This window comes from Elgaria multicarinata, chromosome 4, assembly GCF_023053635.1.
Source record: "Elgaria multicarinata webbii isolate HBS135686 ecotype San Diego chromosome 4, rElgMul1.1.pri, whole genome shotgun sequence".
Lineage (NCBI taxonomy): Eukaryota > Metazoa > Chordata > Lepidosauria > Squamata > Anguidae > Elgaria > Elgaria multicarinata.
In genome coordinates this window covers 29880722-29907116 of record NC_086174.1, presented here as the reverse complement: position 1 = coordinate 29907116, position 26395 = coordinate 29880722, and the positions used below count along the sequence as shown (strand labels likewise).

General features: G+C 43.0%; 1 protein-coding gene across 4 annotated transcripts in view; it reads right to left on the bottom strand.

Annotated features, from left to right (window-relative positions):
* The window catches only part of TRERF1 (transcriptional regulating factor 1), an 87881-nt gene that overhangs the window by 27943 nt on the left and 33543 nt on the right, over positions 1 to 26395 (bottom strand). For 3 of the 4 annotated variants that reach the window (XM_063124006.1, XM_063124008.1, XM_063124009.1), the window contains exons 1-2: positions 5618 to 7051; positions 3345 to 3391 (exon numbers count right to left, since the gene is read on the bottom strand). In XM_063124006.1, coding sequence (XP_062980076.1) covers positions 3345 to 3391; positions 5618 to 7030 — 1460 coding nt within the window. In that variant the 5' untranslated portion in view covers positions 7031 to 7051. Of the gene's footprint in view, positions 1 to 3344; positions 3395 to 5617; positions 7284 to 26395 lie in introns of those variants that run through there. The other variant, XM_063124007.1, reaches the window with a different exon arrangement.

Sequence of the window (26395 nt, the reverse complement as noted above, 5' to 3'; positions counted from 1 at the left end):
CTGACATCAGGAGCACCACTGACCCACCTGCTGTCCCGCTACACCAGCCTTCTTGGGGTCCCATTTCAGATCTCCAGAATTCCCCAGATAGCCCCACACCCTGCCCCCCAACTTTGTGGTATCTTGGCTTTTGTACAATTTCTCACCCATTCTAAACAGTTGAAATGACTCTCCTAAAGTTATGTTACTAGCAGTAAGAGCTTTAAGCTAAAATACATTGGGTTTTTTTGGTGTTTTGACCTCACCCCTTTGGCCTTTGGCCTTGCCCACTACTGAAATGCACCCCCAAAGGGCTTCTATGAAATGTTGACCCTCTTTCAGCCTGAGGGCTGAATTACATCTCTGGTATAGAGGGGCACAGCTGTGAATACTGGCCTCACTCCAGTGTTCCCATGTGTTCTGCGCTCTGCCGCCTGCATTTCTGACATCCCGACATTGAACAGGGAGGTCTAAAGAGCAGTTCTACATGGGTTCGCTTGTATGCTTGTATCCAGAGGACCTTCTCTTCTGCTACTCCCAGACTGTGCAATGGCCTGCCGGAGAAGACTCATCAACTTGACAGTCTATTAGCATCCAAGAAAGCTATCACGACTGATCTCTTCCGGCAGGCCTATACAGGGGAATTTTAGAATGTTTTTAGGATGTTTTAACAATATATATTATGTTTTTAATTCATTTTTATGTATTTTATATTTACTGTTATTCCCCACCTCGATCAAAATGGAGAGGCGGGTAAGAAATGATGATGATGATGATGCGAGTAAATCTCTGCGCAACTGGTGGGGGAGAGAAACATGTTGGGGGCAGGGCCAGCACGCGCAGTCTCATCCCTGGACACACTTTTAACCTTCACCTTAAGGAGACATTCCTGATTGGGTCTCAAAACAACCTTATCTTTGTGCACTTTTAGAAATGGTACATTGCAACAAGGAGCACCCAACCAGCTCACTTTTCTCAATAAAGCGACTAGTAGTTTTTCATTTTCTTTTTTAAGGATCAATAACCCAAAGAACATGCGGCCAATGGCTCAAGCTGTTTATAAACTATGGGAGAAAAATAACGAGAAAAGCCCTACTGAGGAATAGGAACTCAAACTGGGGGAAACTTGTGATACTCCTGTGAAAAACTACTGAGTCGATTGGTGAAAGAAGATAGAACAGTATTCCATGAAAACATGGGATGTGCCAGACTCTAATAAAGCAAGTGTAGGAAATAAATCTGCAAACTGCAAGAAGAGGGATTTGAGGTGACCTCAGATCCATTTGAAAAGATTATTTGTATGGACCGAGCATTTCTTACACATACCCAGCACCACTTTACCTTCACTGCCCTTGGGCACAAAAGGTGAATATACTGGAAAAAATATTCCCCTGAGTTGTGGTAGAACAGGGCCTCAAATTTCTCAGTTGTGTGTCAGTATGCATTATGTACTATTGCATTTATATCCCGCCTTTTTTCCTCCAAGGAACCCAAGGTGGCATACATAATCCTCCTCCTCTCCGTTTTATCCACACAACAACAATTCTGTGAGGTGGGTTGGGCTGAGACTCTGTGACTGGCCCAAAGTCACCCAGTGGGTTTCCATGGCCAAGTGGAGACTAGAACACGGATCTCCCACCTCCCAGTCCAACACTTCAGCCACTACACCACACTGGCTCTTAATATGGATTGCCAGGGCTGTCTTAGCCACACTGTGTGTGTGGTGGGACCGTTCCCTGACCAGTTTGATTGGAATATTTAATACCAACTGAAAATGTGGAGGGGAAACATAGAAAAGTTTTCCATTCCACGGAAGACGAAAAGAGCTGAGCAGTGGATCCTGACCTGCTCTGCTGCAAAAGCACAAAATAGCTCCTGTTTTCCCACGTGGCAAAACAGTCTCTCTCTTGCATTGCGCAAAACCTGAAAAGCCACTGGAGTAATCAATCCTTTAGGGAACTTGCACATCCTATGGGCCATACCCTACTTAAGAGCATCTGAAAAGCTGCTACTCTCCTCTGCAATGTACCAGTGTTAGAGCAGGAAGACCTATGACGGTTCACTCTTGATCCCGTCCTTTCTGGTTTGTTAATGTAAAAACGTGTAATGTTGTCCTTTGCAGGTGGGACTGCTGAACTTTGTAGCCGTGGTAAAGGAGCCTTGTGATCCCACTTGGAGTTTGAGTAGGTCAGTGTGGAAATGTGACCCTCTGACTGACAATGGGCGGCTGATCTTCCTGTGTCTTTTGTGCACAGAAAGGGAAGGCAGAACGAGCTCTCCCTCTCCTCCTCAGGATTACAACTGAGTCGTCTTTCGGTGAAGATTACTGAAATTTTCCCCTTGAATGTTGAAAATGTCTTCCATCTTAACACGGCTGTTGTAAGGGCTTAAAGGCCTGACAGGTGGAACTTGACCTAAAACACTAGTTTTCAACTGGTCCAGATCCAAGACCCAACTCGGACTCCCAACCTGCAACATGAGGCCCACTTTCACAATTGCCCAACATGCCATGGCAACAACTTTGCCGTGACTCATTATTTTTATTTTTATTTTATTATTATTATTAATAATAATAATAATAATAATAATAATTACATTTATATACTGCCCCATAGCCGAAGCTCTCTGGGCAGTTTACAAAAGTTCATCTGGATTGAACTCGCAAGCCGTTTTTGGATTGCGACCCACCAGTTGAAGACCACTGATCTAGAACAAGGGTGGAAAACCTCTTTCAGTCTGAGCACCTAATTCCATTTTGGGGAATCAGGTTTTCAGGGAGCCACATTCTAATAGGGGGGAGAGCTGAAGGCAAAAGCGTGGAAGCAAAACAAAATTTTAAAAAATCCAACGTATTTTAGCTCAAGGCTCTTACTACTATAAATAGGAAGATGCATTTCAACCTTTTAGAATGGAGGTGGGGGTGGGGGAGAGAACTGCACAGAAGCCAGGAAACCACCAAATGATTGGTCCTCAAGGGAAAGGGGCGTGACCTTCTGGGAAGCCTTGAAGGGCCAGATTTGGGCCCCGGTTCTGAGATTCTACACCCCCTAATCTAGAATATCTGTTATAAGGTGCAGGCCAGGCATGTACAACTCAATCCACGGAGGACTATTTCTATATTTTTACTAGCTCGAAGGTCCCGTCCCCACATTACTCCCCTTTATACATGAACTGAGGCAACTGCCACTAAAACGTTTAGTCAAGGGGAGGTGGACGGAGCACAGAGTGCTCCAAAGCTCAAGTCTAGAAGGTTCTACTATATGCGTTTGCACTAGTGTGGATGAAACTGCACAGATGCCACTATCTGAGGACTTCTGGAAGAAGAAGAAAAAGTTAGAATACATGTATGGTAATCACAAATATACCTTTGGTCAGGGGAAGCTGACTGGAGCCTGCCATCAGGTAGCTGGATCTGCTTTTAAGGAAGAGACGAGAAATACAGGTATATCAGCATGCTGAAGAATGATCACTCTACACACACGCGCATGAGCTTAATGGCTGGTTCAAATCGTTTTCTCTTTAGGCGAAGTTCACACAAATGTGTGAGGGGATAATGCGCTCACCCTTGCTAGCCAAACCAATGCATGTGCCACCCTAGCCTCCCATCAGCTGTGCATTCTGATGGTTTCTGATCAGTATGTTTCTGATCCAAATTTCAAGTGCTACTTTTGACCTTTAAAGCCTTAAACAGTTTGAAGCCAAATGACTTAAAGGACCCCCTTCACCTATATCAGCCTACTCCCGCTTTAAGATCAGCAAGAGACACCCTTCCCATTTGCCTACCTGTAAGAGCAGTTAGGTGGGCGCCGACACATGAGGGGGCCTTTTCCACGGCGGCCCCACATCTCTGGAAGAAGTTGCCATTGGGGCCCCATCACTGCAGGCTTTTAATTAAAGCACTGAAAACATACTATTTTACTCTGGCCGTCCTCTGATATGTTTTTATTGTGTCCTTACTGTTTTTATCATTTTTAATATCGCATTGGTTTTTGTTGCACACCACCTTGGGAAGGCTTCTACCCTGAAAACACTCAAGAAATATTTTAAAGAAAGGAAGGAAGAAATCTGGCACCTATATTAAGTGTCTGTGGGGGAATCAGGACAATCAGAATGCATCCTCACATGGAGGAGATCTACATGCATATGTGACTACCCCACACATCACTGGCAGAGGTCAAGGCTGGCACATGAATTGATTTCAGGGATGGCAGCATGATCCTGTCCTCCTCGATATATGATGGATCTTCGTCATTTAAATACCCTTTCTCTCTAGGATTACACTTAAGAACCAGAACCAAGGTAAGCAGATACAGAGGTGGGGCTATGCAAATAGATGTGCTGGGTTTTAATGCAGTCCTATATGAAGCTTGTGGCGGTGGCAGCAGGGGAAGAGCGTGCTAAGTGGCAGATTGCTTGTCACTTCCAAAGTCCTGTCAGAATGCACCAGTCAGGGTGGGAAGTGTGTGTGTGTGTGTTTGGAGGTGGTGGTGTCCTTATTCATTCATGTTGCAGTTTTGTTTTTGTTTTTTATCCCTGCCCCCTTCATTGCTTCCAGCGTGGAAGAAGAAATTAGCTGAAGTCAGGTAGAAAAGCTCTATCCAAGTTTGCTGTTGGCTGGGCTATGTTTCTACTTGCAGATAGTTTTTTTACAGAGGACAGCAGTGAAACATTCAACCACCTTTCTCACAGTAAGAACATAAGAAGTGCCCAGCTGGATCAGACCAAGGGTCCATCTAGTCCAGCACTCTGTTCACACAGTGGCCAACCAGCTGTTGACCAGGGAATCACAAACAGGACACGGTGCAACAGCACCCTCCTACCCATGTTCCCCAGCAACTGGTGCACACAGGCTTACAGCTTTGAATACTGGAGGTAGCACATAACCATCAGGGCTAGTAGCCATCAATAGCCTTCTCATCCAGGAATTTATCCAAACCCCTTTTAAAGCCTTCCAAATTAGTGCCCATCACTACATATCGTGGTAGTGAATTCCATAGTTTAACTATGCGCTGTGTGAAGAAGTTCTTCCTTTTATTTGTCCTGAATCTTCCAACAATCAGCTTCATGGGATGACCCCGGGTTCTAGTATCACGGGAGAAGGAGAAAAATCTCTCCCTGTCCACATTCTCCACACCATGCATAATTTTGTACACCTCTATCAGGCCTCCCCTCAGCCTCCTGTTTTCCAAGCTAAACAATCCCAGCCCATTCTATCGCTACAGAACTTGGCCACCTCATTCTGCTGCCTATGTCGATCAGGCCTTTACAGGCTGCAGTTTGGGACTCTGCTGAGAAAGAGCAAAACCTGCCTCTTAGTCCAGAACCTGGGCTTACCACGGCCCTGCTAGGGAAATATTTTCATTGGCAGCAAAATACCCTAACCTCTCCTGGTGGATGATCTGCCCTCCACTGTTAATCTAACGCATTCATTTCAATGAGACTACTCTAAGCAGGACTGTTGCAGGATACCACCCAGGGCTTATTTCCCCTGGGACAATAGTAGATGTACAGACCTAAGTAATGCTGAAGAGTTACTGAGTCAGAAAACTACTGAGTCAATGGAATCATCCAATTCCCTTTCTGCATCATTTCCCCAAGTAACTCTCAGGAAGAAAGCAGCATGGAAAGCATTACGTACCTGAGGCCACACTGCACTGGGCGACAATTGCTGGAGCCCTTTGTTATTCATGTGGATACTGGCTGGAGGTATAAGAGGTTGATGAGGGACACTGCTACCAACCGAATTCACGTCCTGTGGCGCTGGGCCCTCAGTCCCCTCTGCGCCAGGGAGTCCAAGCTGAGAGTCCAGCAGTGTCCGAGCCTTGTTGTCGCTCTGGTAATGGTCTGGCTGACTGGCATCGCCAGGTGGCTGCTGCTGCTGCTGCTGCTGCTGCTGCTGCTGCTGCTGCTGCAATAAACCCGATGGATACAAATTTCTGAATGACTGCTGTTGATCTTGATAGAAGTACTGAGGAACTGCTCCCAGCTGAATCAACTGCACAGGATGGCCCCGATCTTGGGAGTACTGGTGAGCCTCATGCAGAGGCTTCTGGTCAGGATCTCTGTGATAGGGAGGAAGTTGCATCTGCATCTGCTGCTGCTGCTGCAACTGTTGCATCATAGGCTGTATTGGATAATACTGAGCTGTTTGCATTGGGCATTGTCTCTGCTGCTGCTGCTGCTGCTGCTGCTGCATCTCATGCATCAACAGCCTGTGCTGTCCTTGGTGGGGGGATTGCTGCTGCAGGTAGTACTGTTCCTGCTGTAGCTGCTGTGGCAGCAGGTGCTGAGAATGCATTTGCTGCAAGTGAGCCTGCCCTTGGTGCATTGCAGGGTGCATTTGGACGTGGGCTAAATGTTGCTGGTCATCGTAATAAAGAGGCTGTTGGTGCTGCATCAAGTGCATTTGCTGCTGCTTCTGCTGCTGCTGCACGCTTGCAAACCCCTGATGGACCTGCTGTGGCACCTGCTGGTATCTCTGCACAGGCTGTTGCTCAATGGCCGGCTTCTGGGACAGCAGCTGCCGAAGCGCACTGTCACCGGTGTTTTCCACCTCCAAAGACTGAGACTGAACGATCTGAGAGACATTGTTGACTTGGATTCTTAAGTTCTGGTTAGCAAAGACTTGGGCAAAGGAGTCTAATTTATGCAAAACCCCACTCGTCAGTTTCTGTGACCGGACCTCGTTGGCTTGGGAACAGAGGTGGTCATATCCGTCGGTTGGTTCTCCTTGCCCTGCTGGGCTCCACATGACATTCTGACTGTTCCTCACTGGGATGTGGTTCCCAGAACCCAAATGGCCCCAGCTTGCCTGCCTAGGACAATCCATCACACCAAGCGTTTTGGACCCAACATTCAAAGCTATATTTTCCCTACTATCATGAGGGAACGAGGGGGAGAGTGGAGAATCCTGAGATGCATCCATGGCTGACGTTCCATAGCTGTGGTTTAAAGGTGCAAGCGAATTCAGGTGTTGCTGCTGCTGGTGGTAATACACGTTTTCATTGTTGTTCATGACATGGTTCGTTTTGTACATCTGCTGATCCCCCATTTTCAGCACTTTTTATCTCATCAAGAACCATTAAAAAAAAAAAGAACTGTAATCCCTGAGAGGTCTCAAGCACACAAAAAATGAATGTTGCGAAGTTATGTTTATCCGTTCAGCTAGTCTGCTTGTGCTACAGAACTAAATTCTTTCTGGACGGTTGTTCCACTTTCAGGCTGTGGACGTTTCATTTCTTCATAAAAAAGGCTGAAGTGTTACGACTTCAAACAGGACAATACCCTTGGCATGCTCCGGGCACCTGGGAACGAAAAGGGAAATTATGTAAAAGTTGCAATTTTGCATACCTTTATCAAGTTCCATTGGACAAGACTGCTCCTAACAAAATAATAATAATATTATTAATAATAATTTGATCCTATTGAGATCAGCCACAGTTGCCTTGCTTGGAGACATTCCAATAAATTCAAACAGATTCGTGGGCACAAGACACAGAGCATTTTCAGTGGTGGCCCCATAGCTCTGGAACTTGCACCCTTGAGGGCTTTCTCCCCTTTTTCTTTTAGATGGGTCTTAAATACTTTATTTCAATCCGCCTTTGGGTGATGAGGGTGGACTGATTTTTAAATTAACACTGCTGTGTTTTCTGCTGCCCATTTTAGTTGTTAACGGTTTTAGATATAATGTTATTTTAAGTACTTTTTAATGTTTATTGTAAGTTGTCGTGGGAAAAACAGCACAGTTGTTCCTTAAATAAATAAATAAATAAATAAATGGTAATGTTATGTTTTTTTCTGCCCATCATTTCCTTGCTCCAAATAATGAGATTCCCAACAACTTATTATGCTACGCACTTCTGAATATGCACAGAGTATATATTTCACAAACTGGTGATATCCGTTTCTCTAGCTGTACCCAGCTAAGCTCTCCCTCAGATTCGATGATGATTCAGACACCTACGAACACAGCAACCCAAACATGCCAAATTCTGGAACCTAAGACAGGGAACATACTCACAGGACATCTTCAAATGCCTTCTTCTGGGTGCCCCTCTCAATGGTAGAGCTTCTACTTTGCATGCAGAAGGTCTGAGGTTCGAACCCCAGCATCTCCAGGTAGGGTGGGAAAAACTCCTGCCTGAAATCCTGGGGAGCTGCTGCCAGTCAGTGTCTACAATACTGGGCTAGATGGACCAATGGTCTGACTCAGTGTAAGGCAGCTTCCTAAGAGATAGCTAGCCGTTGGGAAGAGGGTCTTCTCGGTTGTGGCACCCCATGCTTATGGAATGCTCTTCATGAGAGAAGCTTAGCTGCCACCTAGTTTGTTGCCAGACAAAGAGCATTTCCCCAGGCTTTTAAATCTGTTGCCAATAGGGATGTTTTTTAAAAGCTCCATAATTGTGCGCGCACACACACACACGTTGCGGGGTGGGTGGGGGTGATTAACAGTAATATCAGGGTTTGGGAGGGAAAGTTCAAAACTCCCCTCACAAAAGACGAAAAAGATGCAGCTAGCTATATTTGTAATGTAACCTACAAATTAACCCTTAGTCCCAGAATTGGGAGACATAACCACTTCTAGACATAATGCTCTATCTTCCCACCCACTTGCTTAATACTCACCCTGCTGTTCCATCCTCACTTTTTCCTGCCTTAGCACTGTTGTACTTCTCCTTTCTGGCCTCCACAGACAGGCAAGGAGAAATGAAAGAAGTCAGAATGCACATGTACTAGGCCTTAGCCAGCCTCGGGCGATGTACTAAAATCTCCCCCACTACTCCTATTTTCCCCAGTATAACCCATCAATCCAAAAGTGTGCCCACCAAACCTGAATACCAAGTTTCTGTCATGGAACTTCTTTTGGGGTGGGGTGGAGAGAGAAATTTAATGACAGAAGTATTTCCTCCCCTTTCAGGGGCCTTTGACTACTCTCAACCTGGTCCTGAAACTACAGTTGCCTCTGGACATAGCCAGCAAGAAAATCATAACACGACACAAACTCAAACGCATATTTTCTTGCCTAAGGAAGGCTGACTGAGAGAACCTTTTGAATGTTTGATTAAAAACAGTTACAACACTAAAATGTGATTATGCTGATGGACAAAAGAAAGGGAGACGGAGAGAAGAGACTGTTTTTAATATCTTCTTCACTTATTAAGTTTTGGAGAAAATATTGCTCATCAACTCAAGAGAACCATTATGAAAACCAAAACAAGAGGGTGGTGGGGTTTTTTTTTTTTCCAAAAGGAGTAAATAATGCACAACAGCCTCTATAATTAAGTACTGAGTGTCAGGTTTTTGTTTTTAATAAATGCAACCCTTATTGTAAAACAGGAAGACGATATTAATTTTTAACTAATTGCATTTATTCAATTTAGTGCAAAATACTTTCTTGGAGCTATAATTATTCCCAGCGAAATTAAGCAATTTTCTTCTTCAAATGTCTATTATCTTTTAGCTAAGTTGCTTTATTAATTCCGCCCCCCCCCCCAAAAAAATACTGCAAATAATTATCATTGCTGGGAGTGATGCATTCAGAGTGATAAAACTGGGGCACTATTTCAAAATACTGACTAAAATAGAGGTTTATAAAATTATGCCTGGACTGCAGCGATAGCCAAACATAGGAAGCTATCTTCTTATGGCATTTCAGACCGCTGGCAGTCCATCTAGACTAATATTGTCTATACCAGGGGTAGAGAATGGAACCTGAGGGCAGGGGGGCAAATCTGACCCTCTGGATTTCCCCAGATGGCCACGCCCATTTTCCCCAACCACTGATCATTTGATGATTTCCCAGCTTTTGTGCAATATTTTCCCCAAAGTTTGAAATTCCGCTCCTAAGGCTTAGTTACTGGCAATAAGAGTTTAAGCTACAATATGCTGATACTCTTTGTATTTTTGGCTCCGCCCCTTTGCCTTTCAGCTTCAACCACCACCAGAATGCAGTCCCTGGGTTCAAAAACGTTCCCCAATCCCTGCTCTACACTGACTAGCATTGGCTCTGGGTAGGGGGCAAGTTTAGTCTATGCTCCAGGGATAGCCCTGAAACCACCCATTTATATTCTCCCATATAAGTGAGTAAATGACATTCACTCCTATGAGCAAACACAAAATGCTGCACTTGGCAAGTGTCACTGTGCAGGCAAAAACATGCCCATCATCCCAATACTGGGCGGGCTGGGCCTCACTGACCACAATCCTGGAATGGGGTGAAATCCCCTTGGGAGGACTTTCAATAGGAATGTAGGAAGCTGCTCTAAACGATCAGATCACTGTTCCATCTAGCTCCATACTGTCTACATTAGCCTACCGCACCTGGTGCCTTCTAGATGTTGCAGACCTCAACTCTGAAGAGCACCAGTCAGGATAGCCAATGGTCAGGAATTCTGGGAGTTGTACTCTGAAACATCTGGGGGGCTCCAGATTGGGGAAGACAGGTTTATAAACCTGGCAACCAGTCTCCAGAGTTTCAAGCAGGGAGGTCTTTCCCATTCCTTCCCTTAGGACGTAGGTAACTCAGTGATAGAGCACATGGACATCAGGAAAAACCTCCTGACTGTAAGAGTAGTACAACGATGGCCTAGGGAGGTCGTGGGCTCTCCCACACTAGAGGCCTTCAAGAGGCAGCTGGACAACCATCTATCAGGGATGTTTTAGGGTGGATTCCTGCATTGAGCAGGGGGTTGGACTCGATGGCCTTATAGGTCTCTTCCAACTCTATTATTCTGTGATTCTATGTTTTGAGTCACAGATTGAATTTTCCAAATAGCGGAAGGAACACATCATCCACTTTTGTAATCCATTATTGCTCAGCAGCATCAAGGATAGGGATATACAACACTATCAAGCAGATATTCTCTGCAATATCAGGGAATTGACCTTGGGACAAGGGAAAATAGAAAACAAAACCTTGATTTGTTTAACACAGATGTCTAGACTAGTTTAAACACCATTAAGAAAGATTTGTTATGCCATAAACACAGGCCAATGTTGTTTTATACATTTTAAAGTTTCTTGATTTAATAGAAAGGCCGTATTTCTAACTTTAAAAAGCGACATGCTAAATCTAATTATAAACTTTAGGCATTGAAGTACACTGAATCTGTACAAAATTTTCTAGATATTTTCACAGCTGGAGAGACTGGGCAGCATGCTGGCATGTTCACAACAACCCAGGAAAAAAAAGAAAGAAAAGAAAAGCCTAGATTGTTGTGATGTACAAACTGAGACTGCACAGTCAAAGTAATATATTCTAGTCAATCTGAATGCTACATTCTAAACCAATTAATGTTTCTGAACTGTCCTCCAGGACAGTCCCTTTTATAACCAAACCTGGATTTTAACTTGGTTTTTAAAAATTGTATTCTAGCTTTTAAGGTTGCCTATGTTTTTATTTGATTGTTCTATCTTGTGATTTTTATTTTTTTGTGAACCACCTTTGTCGGCTTCAGAAAAGTGGTATAGAAATACCATAGACAAACAAATAAATAATTACAGGAGCGTAGATAACTATAGCAAGAGTATCTCTGTCTAAGAGGTGCTGATGCTGATATACTACCCCAAACTGGTGAATGGCGCTTGGTGTTACAATTGCTACTGGAGCATCCAGAGTTAGGACTGGATCAAACAGCACCCCCCAAATTACAAGCTAACTCCCTAAGTGGGAGAACAACTCCATTCAGAGTCAGCAAAACATCACCCTGATATATAGTGTGATTTAAAAGGAATTTTTTAAAAATGAACTAACTTCACATGCAGTTCAGATCATACTAATTATATTATTATTATTATTATTATTATTATTATTATTATTATTTCTTAATAAATCTTATCTAGACCCATAAACAGAAGGTCCAGATGAATTGGCTCTTGGTCTCCAAAAATGCTGCTCCTCTATTCAAAATATATTGATCACATCTTTATTATCTGGTCTAGACTCATAGACAGAAGGTCTTGATGATGTTCCACCATGACTTCAACAACTTTCACAGCACCATCAACATTTCTAAGCCTAGACCAGTCCATGCAAAAGATTCCTTTTCTGGACATGACTGTTAAGTACATAATGGACATATTAGCACAACCTTATATCGGAAATCTACTGACCGCTACACATATTTATGTGTTTCCAGCTAGCACAAAATCCATTGTCTACAGCCAAGGCCGATGATATAACTGTATCTGTTCAAACTTGTCAGAAGGAGACTCACAACTTAAGAATTTTAAATCAGTTATTTCTGGTACTACCATACTCACCCAACAAAGTGAAAACGCAAATCAACAGGGCCAGACTAGTGCCCATGAATAATCTACTACAGGCCAGGCCCAGAAGAGATAACAACAGAACACCATTTGTTGTCATCTACAGTTCCCAGCTCAGACCACCTAAATGTATCATAAATGATCTACAGCCCATGTCGGACAATTTTATTTTTTATTATTACATTCACATCCTACCCTTTTTCCTCCAAGGAACCCATGGTTGCTTACATAATCCTCTTCCTCTCAGTTTTATCCTCAAAACAACCCTATGAGGTAGGTTAGGCTGAGAGTCACAGAATGGCCCAAAGTTACCAAATCAGCTCTCGAGTCCCAATCCAGTATTCTAACCGCTAAACCGCTCTGGGTCTCAATGACACTTCACCCTCACAGGATCTGGGTAGTTGACTTGTACATGCTTACAGATAGCAGCCTAACCTAAAACAAACCATGCAACAGAAATACAAATAAAGGGACAAAACCCTGTGACAGACCCGACTCAGATATCAACTCTGTCCCCTTGTCTACTCTGGCAACACTATTACAGGACCTAATAATGTCACCCACAACATTGGAGGTCCATACATCTGCTCATCTTCCAATGTGATATACGTCATCATTTGCCAGCAACTCCCTACTACATTTCATATGGGAGAAATAGGCCACTTCCTATACAATAGATGAACACTAATCTGACATCAGAAATGATAATATTAAAAAAACCAGTAGGGGAACATTTCAACCTCCCAAGACTGTCAGTGATCCCAAGGTGACATTCTTGAAGAAAAGAATTTCAAAGGCAGATTTCAACATGGAACAGCCAAACTACAACTCACCAAGAGTTTCTATTCTAATTCCTGTGGCATGAAGAGGGATTAAGGCTTTAAATATATATCACACTACATTTAAACATGTAGCGTGATTTATTTAATTTTTTACATTGTAAGGATGTCTGTGTTATCACCCAACAACTTGTTTTGTGAATGGCCATAAGGAAATTATCACTGTCTGTATTTTCTGCATTCCAACTCCCTCTGACCTCACTGTTTACAATTCCATCCCACCCTCCAACCATATGTGAATATATGGATTTGCAATTCAGGATAACACTTCATTCATCTGATGAGGTGGGCAATAACCCACGGAAACATATGCCATAATAAATATGTTAGTCTTGAAGGTACCAAAAGACATTTTTGTTATCTTTATGTATATTCTAAAGGAAAAATCAGGACAAATGCAGAAGTAGTTCCTATGGCAGAACAGGATATGGCTCAGTCCTAGATTATATAGTTTGCATGTAGAATATGGAATACCTCTCCCGACATGAACTTACCCATACACTGCACTCAACATCTAAGGTCCACCTCCGAGTGCCTACTCCGAGGGAAGCTTGGAGGATGGCAACAAGGGAGAGGGCCTTTTCGGTGGTGGCCCCCCGACTGTGGAATGATCTCCCCAATGAGGCTCGCCTGGCACCAACACTGTTATCTTTCAGGCGCCAGGTCAAGAGTTTTCTCTTCTCCCAGGCATTTAACAGCATTTAACAATGCTAAGATTGTTTTTTAACGGACCCCAGAACTGTTGTTTTTAAATGGATACTGTTGTTTTTAAACTGTTGTTTTTATGTTTCTGATGGTTTTTTAAATTTTGTATAATTTTTAATGTTTACTGTTTTTAACTTTTTTAAACTGCCCAGAGAGCTTTGGCTATGGGGCAGTATATAAATGAAATAAATAAATAAATAAATAAATTAGTTCAGAGAATCTTATGTTTTAGGGCTTGGAAAGCTCTCTGCTTGAAACCCTGGAGAACCATCTAGATCAGTAGACAATACTGATCTAGATGGTCCAATTGTCTGACTCCATATAAGCAAAAGCAGGGCGCAGTAAGCATCCAAGTCAGGTGAAAAGAAAGGAGAAACAAGTTCTCAAGATGCTGAACTTTTTATTCTTAGATTGAAATGCCCAACGCGTTTCAGCCTGTGATACTTTACCATATTGTAAAACATGGTAGGAAGAACACATAGTGAAAACACATTCTTATTGTAAAATAAATTGACATATTGCCACAGGGGCCTCTGTACATATGTAAATTGTTTAAACCACTGATCTACTTTAAAAGAACCAAGAACATAAGAGATCTACTGTTCAGAAGCGAATTTAAAGAATATTACAGAAGCCCACCCAACATTTTGTTTGATTCTCATATGCCAACAGGCCATCACCCTTGTGGACATTGCTGTTATTGTAGACATACCACCAAAATCACAGAATTTGTAAACCCCTCTGATCAACAAAGATATCCTTTAAAACATTTCACTACCTGTAGTGCAGTTACTTTGTCATCTATGCCATCCAGTGCAAATGCCCAAAAGTCTATGTAGGAAAAACCATCACACCCCTAAAATATATATATATAGGGGAACACCTTAGTAACACAGGAAATCATAGGACAGGTGCACCATTAACTCATCATTTTACAGAACAACAACATTCCCACACAGACTTAAAATTTTGGGCACTGGAAAAGCTTAATACAAATAATGAAAAACAACTGTTAAGGAAGGAGATAGACTGGATTCTCAAATTAAAAACTTTCAAACCTATAGGATTAAACGAAGGTTTGGAACTGCTTCCATTACTGTGACTCAGCAAATTACTGCAGATAATTACATCAGCTCTGTCCAAGTATAATGACCTTGGCATTTGCCCAAAAAGATAACATCTGACAAAAGAAAAAAAGTGTACAAGTATATAATGATGGCTCTGAAAATCAATCTTTTCAGTCGCCATTAACAATTAGTGAAAGACATTTTGTTGATAAGATTTCTGCATGCATCTTCCTATAAGTTATGCCATATATTCCTTTGTAAAAAATGTATTGAATTATCAGAATATAGAGCATTTTGTCCTTGTATATAATTTTTAAAAAATGTTTTAAACAATTTACATATGTACAGAGGTCCCTGTGGCAATATGTCAATTTATTTTACAATAAGAATGTATTTTCACTATGCATTCTTCCTACCATGTTTTACAATATGTATTTTAAATGTTTACAGCCCCCTGAAGAAGGCCTTGAAGTATCACAGGCCGAAACACGTCAGGCATTTCAATCTAAGAATTAAAAGTTCAGCATCTTGAGAGCTCGTTTCTCCCTTCTTTTCACCTGACTCAGTATAAGGCAGCTTTCTAAGTTCATTCATATTAAATATTCATGTATTTTGCACTTGTGTATTGGAACCCAAGTACAAAAGTCAAGTAAGAAGCAGTCCCAGGAGATAAAGGGAAATCATATTTACAATCGGTTAAAAATAGCAAGAAGTGCATCGTACGTACGTCCTTCTTTGTTAGACTTGGCGATATGGAAAAGGTAGATCTTGGCAATAGAGTGGCATTGGCGCTCAGGAGCAGAAACAAGAGTACCACTTCACTGCTCAGCACTCCTGACATGGTCCACACATAACGAAATGTTCTATTTCCCCTATTAGCCATTGGTATGCAACATCCTCCTTCTTCCCCTGATGCTCTCTAAATATGCTGAATAGAAGTTCCCGTCTTCTCCAACCAGTATGGTCATTGGCCATGCTGACTAGGGATGATAGAAATTGCAGTCCAATACACCTGGAGGTCACTAGGTGGAGAAAGGCTGGCATACAGTTACAAGATTCATAAGACCCAGATCATGCAACCCCAAGCAGCATTCTGAGCACAGCAAATGCATTTTCTTCGGAAAAAAAGAGGGAAATGAAGCCATAACATTCTAAATCTTATTCTAAAGAACTGTTCTTCCTCTTTCAAAGAGGAATGATGTGGTTTTATAAAGAATATTTTTCAGGTAATATTTTCACTTGGAAAGTTCTAAGATCTATTTTAAGAAAGTTCTCAAATCTTACGCCCATCAGTACGTACATGATATTTACATAAGCAGAATATAGAATGCAAACTTTAACCCAAACTCCCATTTTCTATGTCTTCTGACTGGGGCAAACTGCACAGTACTGGCAGTCAGCCTCTCTCCCTCTTCCTGCCTAGTCCAATCCTAATGAGGTCCTGTGGGGCAGAAAGGAAGGAAAAGTCACACACACGGGCTGAGGTTAAAAAGGGATAAATAAACTTAGTAAGAGTACGCACATTGATTCTACAGAAAGTGGGGGATGCTCTGTTGAAACAACATGGGATATTCTTAAATATCCCATGTAATTTAAATATCTCTCTAAGACAGACACAGACATGCTAATAACAAGGAGGCTCCATTCAACCCTAACAGGAAACCATAGTTTTCTCGCTTCAAGAGCAAGCCATGGTGAGCCTCGGGCCTATGAGCTCACCCCTTTCCCTTTTTAACTCACTACAGTTTTCCCTGATATCCAGAATCAGGAAATTGCAGCTTGAGGAAATTGGTTTGAGAACAAGCCAGGATGTGAAACCATGATTTGATCCTAGTTCTCAGTAGCCTTTGTTTTTTCCAGATGTCATAAGGAACAGTTAGTTTACTTTAAAACTGAAAGTGGAGGCTATGTCCTTCTTGTAGGCATGAAAGAAGAGTGGGAAGGGAAGAATAAGAGTCCAAGGCTTGCCACAGAACATTCTCATAGGGGGTAATGATAGAGTCCTGTTACATCTGAACACAGCCAATACCTTCTGTCACCTCAGAGACTAACAGATTTATTTAAAACATCAGCTTCTGTAGACTTGTGTCTACTTCATCAGATACTTAAATTATCATCCTTAATTGAAGATATACATTATATATAGTTATAAAGAAAAAAGTGGTAAATAGTAGGGCTAACTGCTTCTCCCGCCCAAGGCTAACTGCTATAGAGGAGTAGGGTGTCACATGTTCCCTATCCCTGGTACAGTGATTCAGTGACTATGAATTAGGAAGCCCCCAGGCTGAATCTCGCCTCTGCCATGAACTCTCAAACTGGCCTTTGCTAAATGCGTCTCTGTCATTTTTATCCTCATCCTCCCACACCCACCAAATCTGCAATATAGGCGATAGTAATACTGGTTTACATAACAGGGTTGTTTTAAGGATTATAACTAGCTAATGCATGTGAACACTTGAAAGTACTATACAAACATTAAAGAATTACTATGACACCTTTGGATTCTGGAGGGATGAGGACAAATCTCATCATTGTCCCCTCTCAATTCATACAGGTAAATCCAATGTTAGAAGTGAAAGTAAAATCTGTGCTGCTCTCAAAATGTGGTGTAGTACAGAGCCAATGATAAAGCTAAAATCTCCATGCTGGAGAACAGCCCTACAAGTAAGCCAACCATCTACTTTGGATATTAAGCCAAGATTCATGCAACAAAAAAATCATGTATAGAGCATAATGGACATCAAGTTCATTTCCAGTCTTTAAGCATGACCCCAGAGGACAAGTGCTGGAGGTGTGGGCAACCTCCAGCCAACCTCACCCATGTTCTATGGAGATGCCAAATCATAGCTTGTCATTTGGACAGAATAAGGTAAGAATCAACATGGTTTTAGATAAAACACTTATAGTAAAAGAAGTGCGTGCCTTGACAATACCTGGGACCTGATAGACGAGAGGAATGGTTTGCCAGAGCCACACTGATGGCCAAACATGAAATTTTGCAAAATTGAAAATCCAAGACCAACCCAAGAATCAATACTCGGATTCAAGACCTCCTAGCAGTGGCAGTCCATGAAAAGATATATTAAATCACAAAAAGAGGACAAATGTCATACAATTTGGCATAGCATCCTTGAACTATACGTGAAGTAAAAATAAATTGTGCCAATAATGACAGGGCCATACCACATCACAACTACATCTCCTTTATATCCTTCTCTTTCATTTCTTGTTCTTTTTCCTCTTTGTTTTTTTTTCCCTGTAATTTTACCTTCCCCCTCCTTTGTGTCTCTCACCCACTTCTCTTTCCTATAAAAATCACACTGCAATAAGCAATTTCCACTAAATGAAAATACATAACATAAAATGACAAAACATGGAGTGTGGAGGGGGAGTACTGTGGTTAGAGAGAGAAATTGGGAAATTTTGTAGTTAAAACTTCATTTAAAAACTGAAAAATCAGAAATAAACTATTAATAAACAAAACATGTTGTGGTGTAGAGGTTAGGGTGTTGGACAAGGACTGGGGAGATCAAGGTTCAAATCTCCACTCAGTCATGAAACTCACCTTGTGACCTTGGGCTAGTCACTATCCTCAGCTTAACCTACTCACAGGGGCTGCGTTTGGACATCACTTTAAGCCATGATGGGTTAATAATCTACTCACAGGATCTTATTTTGAAAATAAGCTATTGTTATCCCCCACACAATTAAAAAAAAAAAGTTACTACACATAACCTGGCCATTCGCCTGCCCCCGTCCCGCTGCAGTCCTCCTGCCTTAGCAGTGGGGCTGTTTCACCCATTGACAACATCACAGCAGCCTGTTTAACTTTCCACAATATTCTAATGAGAAGGGAGAGGTTATTTGGCCAAAATAACCCATTCTGACAACCCACAGTCTGCAAAGTGTGTTATTTAACCCATCACGGGTTATCATGTTGTGTGGCGGTCACATTGGGTTATGTTGATCGCCTGCAGAGTCAGGAGGCAAGAGTGTCAAAACTACTGCCGCCACTCTCCGTTTCCATGATCTGCCTAACTGATTGTGCTCGCAACCCTTTCCCCAGCACTGCGCTCTGCAAATGCCGTCTTGGACAAGTGGCGGCATTCTTTCCAGGGGACGTTGCATGTGAAGTTTTGTCCCGCTCCTCAAAACGTCCATGGAGTTACAGTCACCACCACCCCTTTTTGCAAAAAGGTGTTTTCACTGACGTTTTTGTCAGTGCACAGAGTTTTTAAATGGACCTTATATGCAATCCTGCTAGGGGAAGCTGTGTATGACATTTGGTCCCGATCCTGCAAACTTCCAAGGGTTTATTTGCCCTCTACCCCATTTTTGATGTACCTGGGGGTTTTGCTCCTTGGTGTGTAATCATGCAGGACTGATCATCTGATCATGATTCATCAGATGCCTCCCAACTAGGGGAGGCTGTGTATGAAGTTTGATCCCAATCCTATATACTTCCAGTGAAGGCCGATATCACTGATATCTGAATGACTGCCTTCTTTGACAAGAACCTGACAGGATTTTAAGACCTTTAGGAGAAACTCTTCTCTAACCTGCCAGCATATCTGACAATGGCCCTGTTCAAACGACATACTAAGCCATGAAGTTTAACCATTTTAAGCTAACCATGATGGCTTAGCGTGTCATGTGAAGGGTGTTTTCTCTGACCATGGTGGCTACATAACCATGATCTAACCACTATTACTAACCATGCAAAAGAGTTAGAAGTCCTAACCATGGCTTAGTATGTCATCTGTACAGCCCCCGTGGTTAACAGAGTGCTACCATAGAGCTCCATCACAGGAATCGCCAAAAAAGTGCATGCTGCTAGGGATGATGGGTTGTGGAATGCAGGATTGCAGCAATCAGCAGAAAGGTAAGTGGCTGGGCAAACCATGCATTGGGGCATAGTTGTGTGGCAGCAGCACTCAGAGTGGTTAGTAATAACCACCTTGAACCCTGGTTCATATAACCACACTTCCCAAAGTGTTGTCTGAACAGGGCCAGTGACATGAGTAAGGGCTCAGTGGCTACACCTAGGCTCTGGAACTCCCTCCTTAGAGAAGCCCTTTTCCATCCCAATATTTGTTCTTTATTCCATAATAATTGCTGCTAGCCACCTTGGGCACTTAATGTGGAAAGGAAAGATGCATTTACACAATGAAGAACTTCCATAGTATTAATGGATGTTCGGCACCCACCAACAGGGCAGGTGAGGGAATTTCTATCTAACTCCACATCACTTTCCAAGACCCAAATGAGAAGCTGCAGCTTCTACTTCAGCCTTGATCTGCACCAAGCTGAAACTGCTTTTCTGTTGCCCTATTCTGTTTATCACATTGCTGTCATTTTGCCCTTCCGCCTACGCCACAGAAGGGGTTCAGTCTGCTCAACAAGTCTATGAGGTGGGTTGCTCTGAGAGCCCAAAGCTACCAGTAAGCTTCATATCTGAGTAGGGGTTTGAAGACTGATCTCAAGACGCTCTAATACCTCAACTTGGTACTTAACTAGCTGAAAGCAGCCACCAAGAGCAGAACTAGAACCAATGGTTGCAAGTTGCCATGAAGCAGATTTTAGCTAAATGTGAGACGAACGTTCCCAACAGTGACAGCTGTTCAGCAGTGTAACAGGCTGCCTCAGGAGGCAGTGGGTTCTCCTTTGCTGGAGGTATTTCAACAGAGGCAGGATGGTCATCTGTGAGGGATGCAGGGGGTTGGACTAGATAATTCATTTCATTTATTATATTGCTATGCCACCCCTTAGCCGAAGCGCTCTGGGCGGTTCACAAAAGTGTGCCAAGTTCCTTTCCAATTATATGCTAAAGCTCCTGTTTCAATTGCCTGCCTGGGACTGCAAAAACAGTAGGACTGTCAACACCTGGTAATCCATTATACATGGCTGTTATAGCCTGCTACAGCCACTCTCTATGGGAGGCCCAAGTCATTTTGCTGATTGAAGCAAAGGACAAGATGGTTCCTCTCCCCGTTCTCTGGACTGGCAGCTGAACCTTGCTTTAACACTGGAAATGATACAATGTCCATCACCACACTTTGAGGCCAGCAGGCTAACTGAGGAAATTCAGTGCAAGCTGCATGGCCCACACAGCTCTCTGCCCTTCAGCACCTTGTCACCACTCCAGCACCTACTGCCTGAGGGCAAAACTAAACATGATGGGCTTACTTCTTTAAGTGCAAAGCAGATCCCAATCCAAATCACAAGCCATGCACCCATACACTCAAGTAAGTGAGGCAATTATGCATAGCTCTGCTATGTGCGACCAGCAGAACATTTAGTTTGACACTACAGCAGCTGCCTCTCTCTCCCTAAAGGTAGGGCAGGGCCTGCCAGTATTATATTAGAACTATAACAAAGTAGCTATTTTGTAATCTAAGATGTAAGCTACTGCCTTAATAATTCTATTTATGAGCTTCAGCAAGGCCTCACTATTGCTGTAACGTTGTGGTTTCTCTATTTCCTATGCTTAAAAAATGATTACAGCAGTTCCTATCTAGTTGCAGTTTCTTCAAATTAAAAAAAAAAGGTTTTGCTGGCAGTTTCCTCAGTGATGTATTATTCTGTATTGGTAAACAGTCTGTTTCCTTTTTTTATGGTAAAATTACCCTAATGATTTAAAAAGTAAGCATTCTTCCAGTTGTTACTTCTGTTACTCAACCAGAAAAATATATTATTCATAGAGCTCTTAGTGGCCTAAATACTTTACTATTTTTATCATTTCAGTTAGAAACAATCATATCAGATAGGTTACTCTTATTCTTAGTTTACAGACGAGAAACCGAGGCTGAAAAGCAATGTTTTACTGAAGAGGGAGCTAGAGCTATGTCAAAGTATCTGTGTTCAGGATTCCTTCCCGTGGATTCAAACAGCCACTTAGTGGCAGGTAAGAATTAGGGAAGGAAGCTTTACAAAAACTGGTTCTTCAAGGCCACAAAAGACTTACATGATTAACTTGTTTGCAAGGGTGGGATAAATCAAGCAGGCTCATTCTAAATACATTTAGTATTGGGTTCTAGAGATTTCATTGACCTTTATTCACAAGTTGTTATTGTTTATTCGTTCAATCGTTTCCGACTCTTCGTGACTTCATGGACCAGCCCACGCCAGAGCTTTCTGTCAGCTGTCGCCATCCCTAGCTCCCCCAAGGTCAAGTCTGTCACCTCCAGAATATCATCCATCCATCTTGCCCTTGGTCGGCCCCTCTTCCTTTTGCCTTCCACTTTCCCTAGCATCAGCCTCTTCTCCAGGGTATCCTGTCTTCTCATTATGTGGCCAAAGTACTTCAGTTTTGCCTTTAATGCCATTCCCTCAAGTGAGCAGTCTGGCTTTATTTCCTGGAGTATGGACTGGTTTGATCTTCTTGCAGTCCAAGGCACTCTCAGAATTTTTCTCCAACACCACAGTTCAAAAGCATCTATCTTCCTTCGCTCAGCTTTCCTTATGGTCCAGCTCTGGCAGCCATAGGTTACTACGGGGAATACCATTGCTTTAACTATGCGGACCTTTGTTGTCAGTGTGGTGTCTCTGCTCTTAACTATTTTATCAAGATTTGTCATTGCTCTCCTCCCAAGAAGTAAACGTCTTCTGATTTCCTGGCTGCAGTCAGCGTCTGCAGTAATCTTTGCGCCCAGAAATACAAAGTCTGTCACTGCCTCCACGTTTTCTCCCTCTATTTGCCAGTTATCAATCAAGCTGGTTGCCATAATCTTGGTTTTTTTGAGGTTTAACTGCAACCTAGCTTTTGCACTTTCTTCTTTCACCTTTGTCATAAGGCTCCTCAGCTCCTCCTCGCTTTCAGCCATCAAAGTGGTGTCATCTGCATATCTGAGATTGTTAATGTTTCTTCCTGCGATTTTAACTCCAGCCTTCGATTCGTCAAGCCCAGCACGTCGCATGATGTGTTCTGCATACAAGTTGAATAGATAAGGTGAGAGTATACATCCCTGCCGTACTCCTTTCCCAATCTTAAACCAGTCCGTTGTTTCGTGGTCTGTTCTTACCGTTGCTACTTGTTCGTTATACAGATTCCTCAGGAGGCAGACAAGATGACTTGGTATCCCCATACCACCAAGAACTTGCCACAATTTGTTATGATCCACACAGTCAAAGGCTTTAGAATAGTCAATAAAACAGAAATAGATGTTTTTCTGGAACTCCCTGGCTTTCTCCATTATCCAGCGGATATTGGCAATTTGGTCTCTAGTTCCTCTGCCTTTTCTAAACCCAGCTTGTACATCTGGCAATTCTCGTTCCATGAATTGCTGGAGTCTACCTTGCAGGATCTTGAGCATTACCTTGCTGGCATGTGAAATAAGTGCCACTGTCCGATAGTTTGAACATTCTTTAGTGTTTCCCTTTTTTGGTATGGGGATAGAAGTTGATTTTTTCCAGTTCACAAGTACATGGACACAATCCATTCAAAGTTCTCCTGCTGAGAAGTGTCTCCTCTGACGTTTTATTTCCAGCACTACCAAGTGAAGTCATTTACATATGCATATTCTGGAATAACTGCATTTAAAGTGTGTGTTCACAACAGACCTAGAAATAATTTTGGATCTATTACAAAAATGATTAACGGTGTAATTCTATACATGTCTACTCAGAAGTAAGCACCACAGAGTTCAATGGAACTTTCTTGCAGGTAAACAAGTAAAGGATTACAGCTTAAAACATCAACGCAGACACTAGTACTCTGTTTCCACAGAACGCCTGCTAGACTGAGTTCTGGACTCTGAGGACACCATCTCTAAGCAGTTTGCACATTCAAGATATATTACCCACCAAGCCAAACCTAGCCCACTACTACAAACCATTTACCAGTGCCTGCCCGAGAGTGCTACAAAGTTTCCTAGCTATCATAGAGAGCTTGCAGGCTGTTTGGCTTGGCAGGTCATAAATTGTAAAGGCCTGGTCTACCTCAATTCACCTACAAGATTGCCATATTCTTGCAAGGACCCCGTCTGTGTGATGATCTGGCATTATCCCTCTGGGTAGGGACAGATATTACACTGTTAAATAAATAAAATTACTAAGCTGTAAATGCCAAATAATAAAGGAGAAAACTTGTTTATCAGCACCATGGCAACCATAACAACATTTTGAATCTCTCTTCACACACACACACACACATCCTGCTTATGGATTATGAGCTCATTATGGGTTTTTCATGCATTATGGACTATTTCAAGCCCTGAAGAAAAAAAAAGAGGGCTGCAGTGGCGTGACCAAACTCACAACTGCACAAAACACTACATGCAGCTGCATCCGAATGGATTCATGAGAATAAAAACCCTCATAAGTTAACTGCTCAGCAGACTATTGCTGCTAGAAAGAACATGAGGTTCTGCAAATGTGGACTATATATGCCAAGCATGTTGTAGCTGATTGAACATAAGCAAAGAGAATATGGCTCAATTCTGATCATTGTATTTAATTCAGGCCTGGTTTACAAATGCAAGAGAATGAGGTGGCTAAATATCCTGAGGTGATAAGAGCAGACTACCATTTAAGACTAGAGGTAGGGGCACTAATTTTGAACGTTGGTCCCAAATAAAAGGCAACTTCCTGCAAGCCAAAGAAAAGAAACCAACACTGCCCATCAGACAGGAAAAAAGGCTCATTCCCTGCTGTGCTGTTTTTCTATTTACAGGACACTTTTTGTGTAGGGGAGAGTCAATAATGTGATCTCCCACCTCAGTCCATAGTGGTACATTCCATTCCCCACCCCACCCTGTGTCATGTCAGGGGTGCAGAACTGCAGATTCAGGGTCCAAATCTGGACCTCTAGGGGGTCCCTACAAGGCCATAAACCCTCTCCCTGCCCCTTTTCTCCGGCCACTGATCATTTAGTAATTTCCTGGGTTTTGTACAATTTAAACCCCATTCCACCCCAATTCTCTCCAAAGGCTTAGTTATTGGCAGCTAGATCTTTAAGCTAATTTATTTATTTATTTACAATATTTACATACTGCTCCCCATTCAGAATTTCGGAGTGGCGGACAAAATAAAATAGAATAAAAACAAAATAAAAACACATGAAAAGCTGGTTTTTAAAAGAAACAGAGTGCAAAATAAACAGCGGCTGGTGATTAAGGGAAGCCTCGTGTGGCGCAGAGCGGTAAAGCAGCAGTTTCTGCAGCTGAAACTCTCCCCACGGCCTGAGTTCGATCCCAGCGGAAGCTGGTTTCAGGCAGCCGGCTCGGGTCGACTCAGCCTTCCATCCTCCCGAGGTCGGTAAAATGAGTACCCAGTTAGCTGGGGGAAAGGTAATATAGGCTGGGGAAGGCAGCGGCAAACCACCCCCCGCTATAAGGCCTGCCAAGAAAACGTCAGTGAAAGCTGGCGTCCCTCCAAGGGTCAGTAATGACTCAGTGCTTGCACGAGAGGTTCCTTTCCTTTTTCCTAGAACGTTTTCAGGAGGCGCCAGAAGGAATACAAAATTGGCGCCTGCCTGACCTCCAGAGGCAGGGAATTCCATAGGAGTGGGGACACCACACTGAAGGCTCTTCCCCGGAAGACTCCAATCGGAATATAGGTATATGTGGAACCAACAGGAGCATGCCCTTGGATGACCTCAGTGACCAGGCAGGTTGATATTGGAGAAGGCACTCTCTCAGGTATCCTGGTCCCAAGTTGTTGAGGACTTTGTACACTAGTACAAGAAACTTAAACCTGGCCTGGTAGCGAATAGGCAGCCAGTGCAGTTTCCTCAGCAAAGAAGTTACCTGCTGGAAAGGGGCAGCTCCAGACAACAGCCGAGCTGCAGCATTCTGCACTAGCTCCAGCTTCCTAAGCATCTTTAAGGGCAGCCCACATAGAGCGCACTGCAGTATTAGTAATCCAATCTTGAGGTTACCAATGCTTGTACCACCGTGGCCAAGCTATCCCTGTCTAGGAGAGGCCGTAGCTGGCAAACCAGCCAAAGCTGGTAAAAGGCACCCCCAAGCCACCGTGGCCACTTGAGCCTCCAGCAACAAAGATGGATCTAAGAGTACCCCAAACTATGAACCTGATCTTGCAGAGGGAGTGCAGCCCCATCCAGAACAGGTAATGAGCCTATCTCCAGGACTTGGGAACCACTCACCCACAGGGCTTCCATCTTGCCAGGATTCAGTCTCAGTTTATTGGCCCTCATCCAGCCCATTATTGAATCTAGCCACCGGTCCAGGACCTTCACAGGCTCAACTGATTCAGTTGTCAGATGAATGCTGGTATTTGGGGTCCTCTTCCTTTGCCTTTGGCCCCACTTATCACTGGAACGCAGCCTGAGAGCTTCTCCAAAATAGAATTTGAACCCTGGGTGAGGTGAATGGTAATCATGCACTCATCTGCCAAAGCTCTGCCAAGGCTCTGGTGCATAAAATAACACTACTACCCATCTCTACTGGACAGCAGTGGAATACAACCTTATTTATCCTGGACCATCTTTTCCTCTATGAAGCTGGACATGAATTTAGGTCTTCCTTGGAGACTCCACTGCGTACCCCGGCCTTCAGAAACAGCTGAGGTGACTTTGTA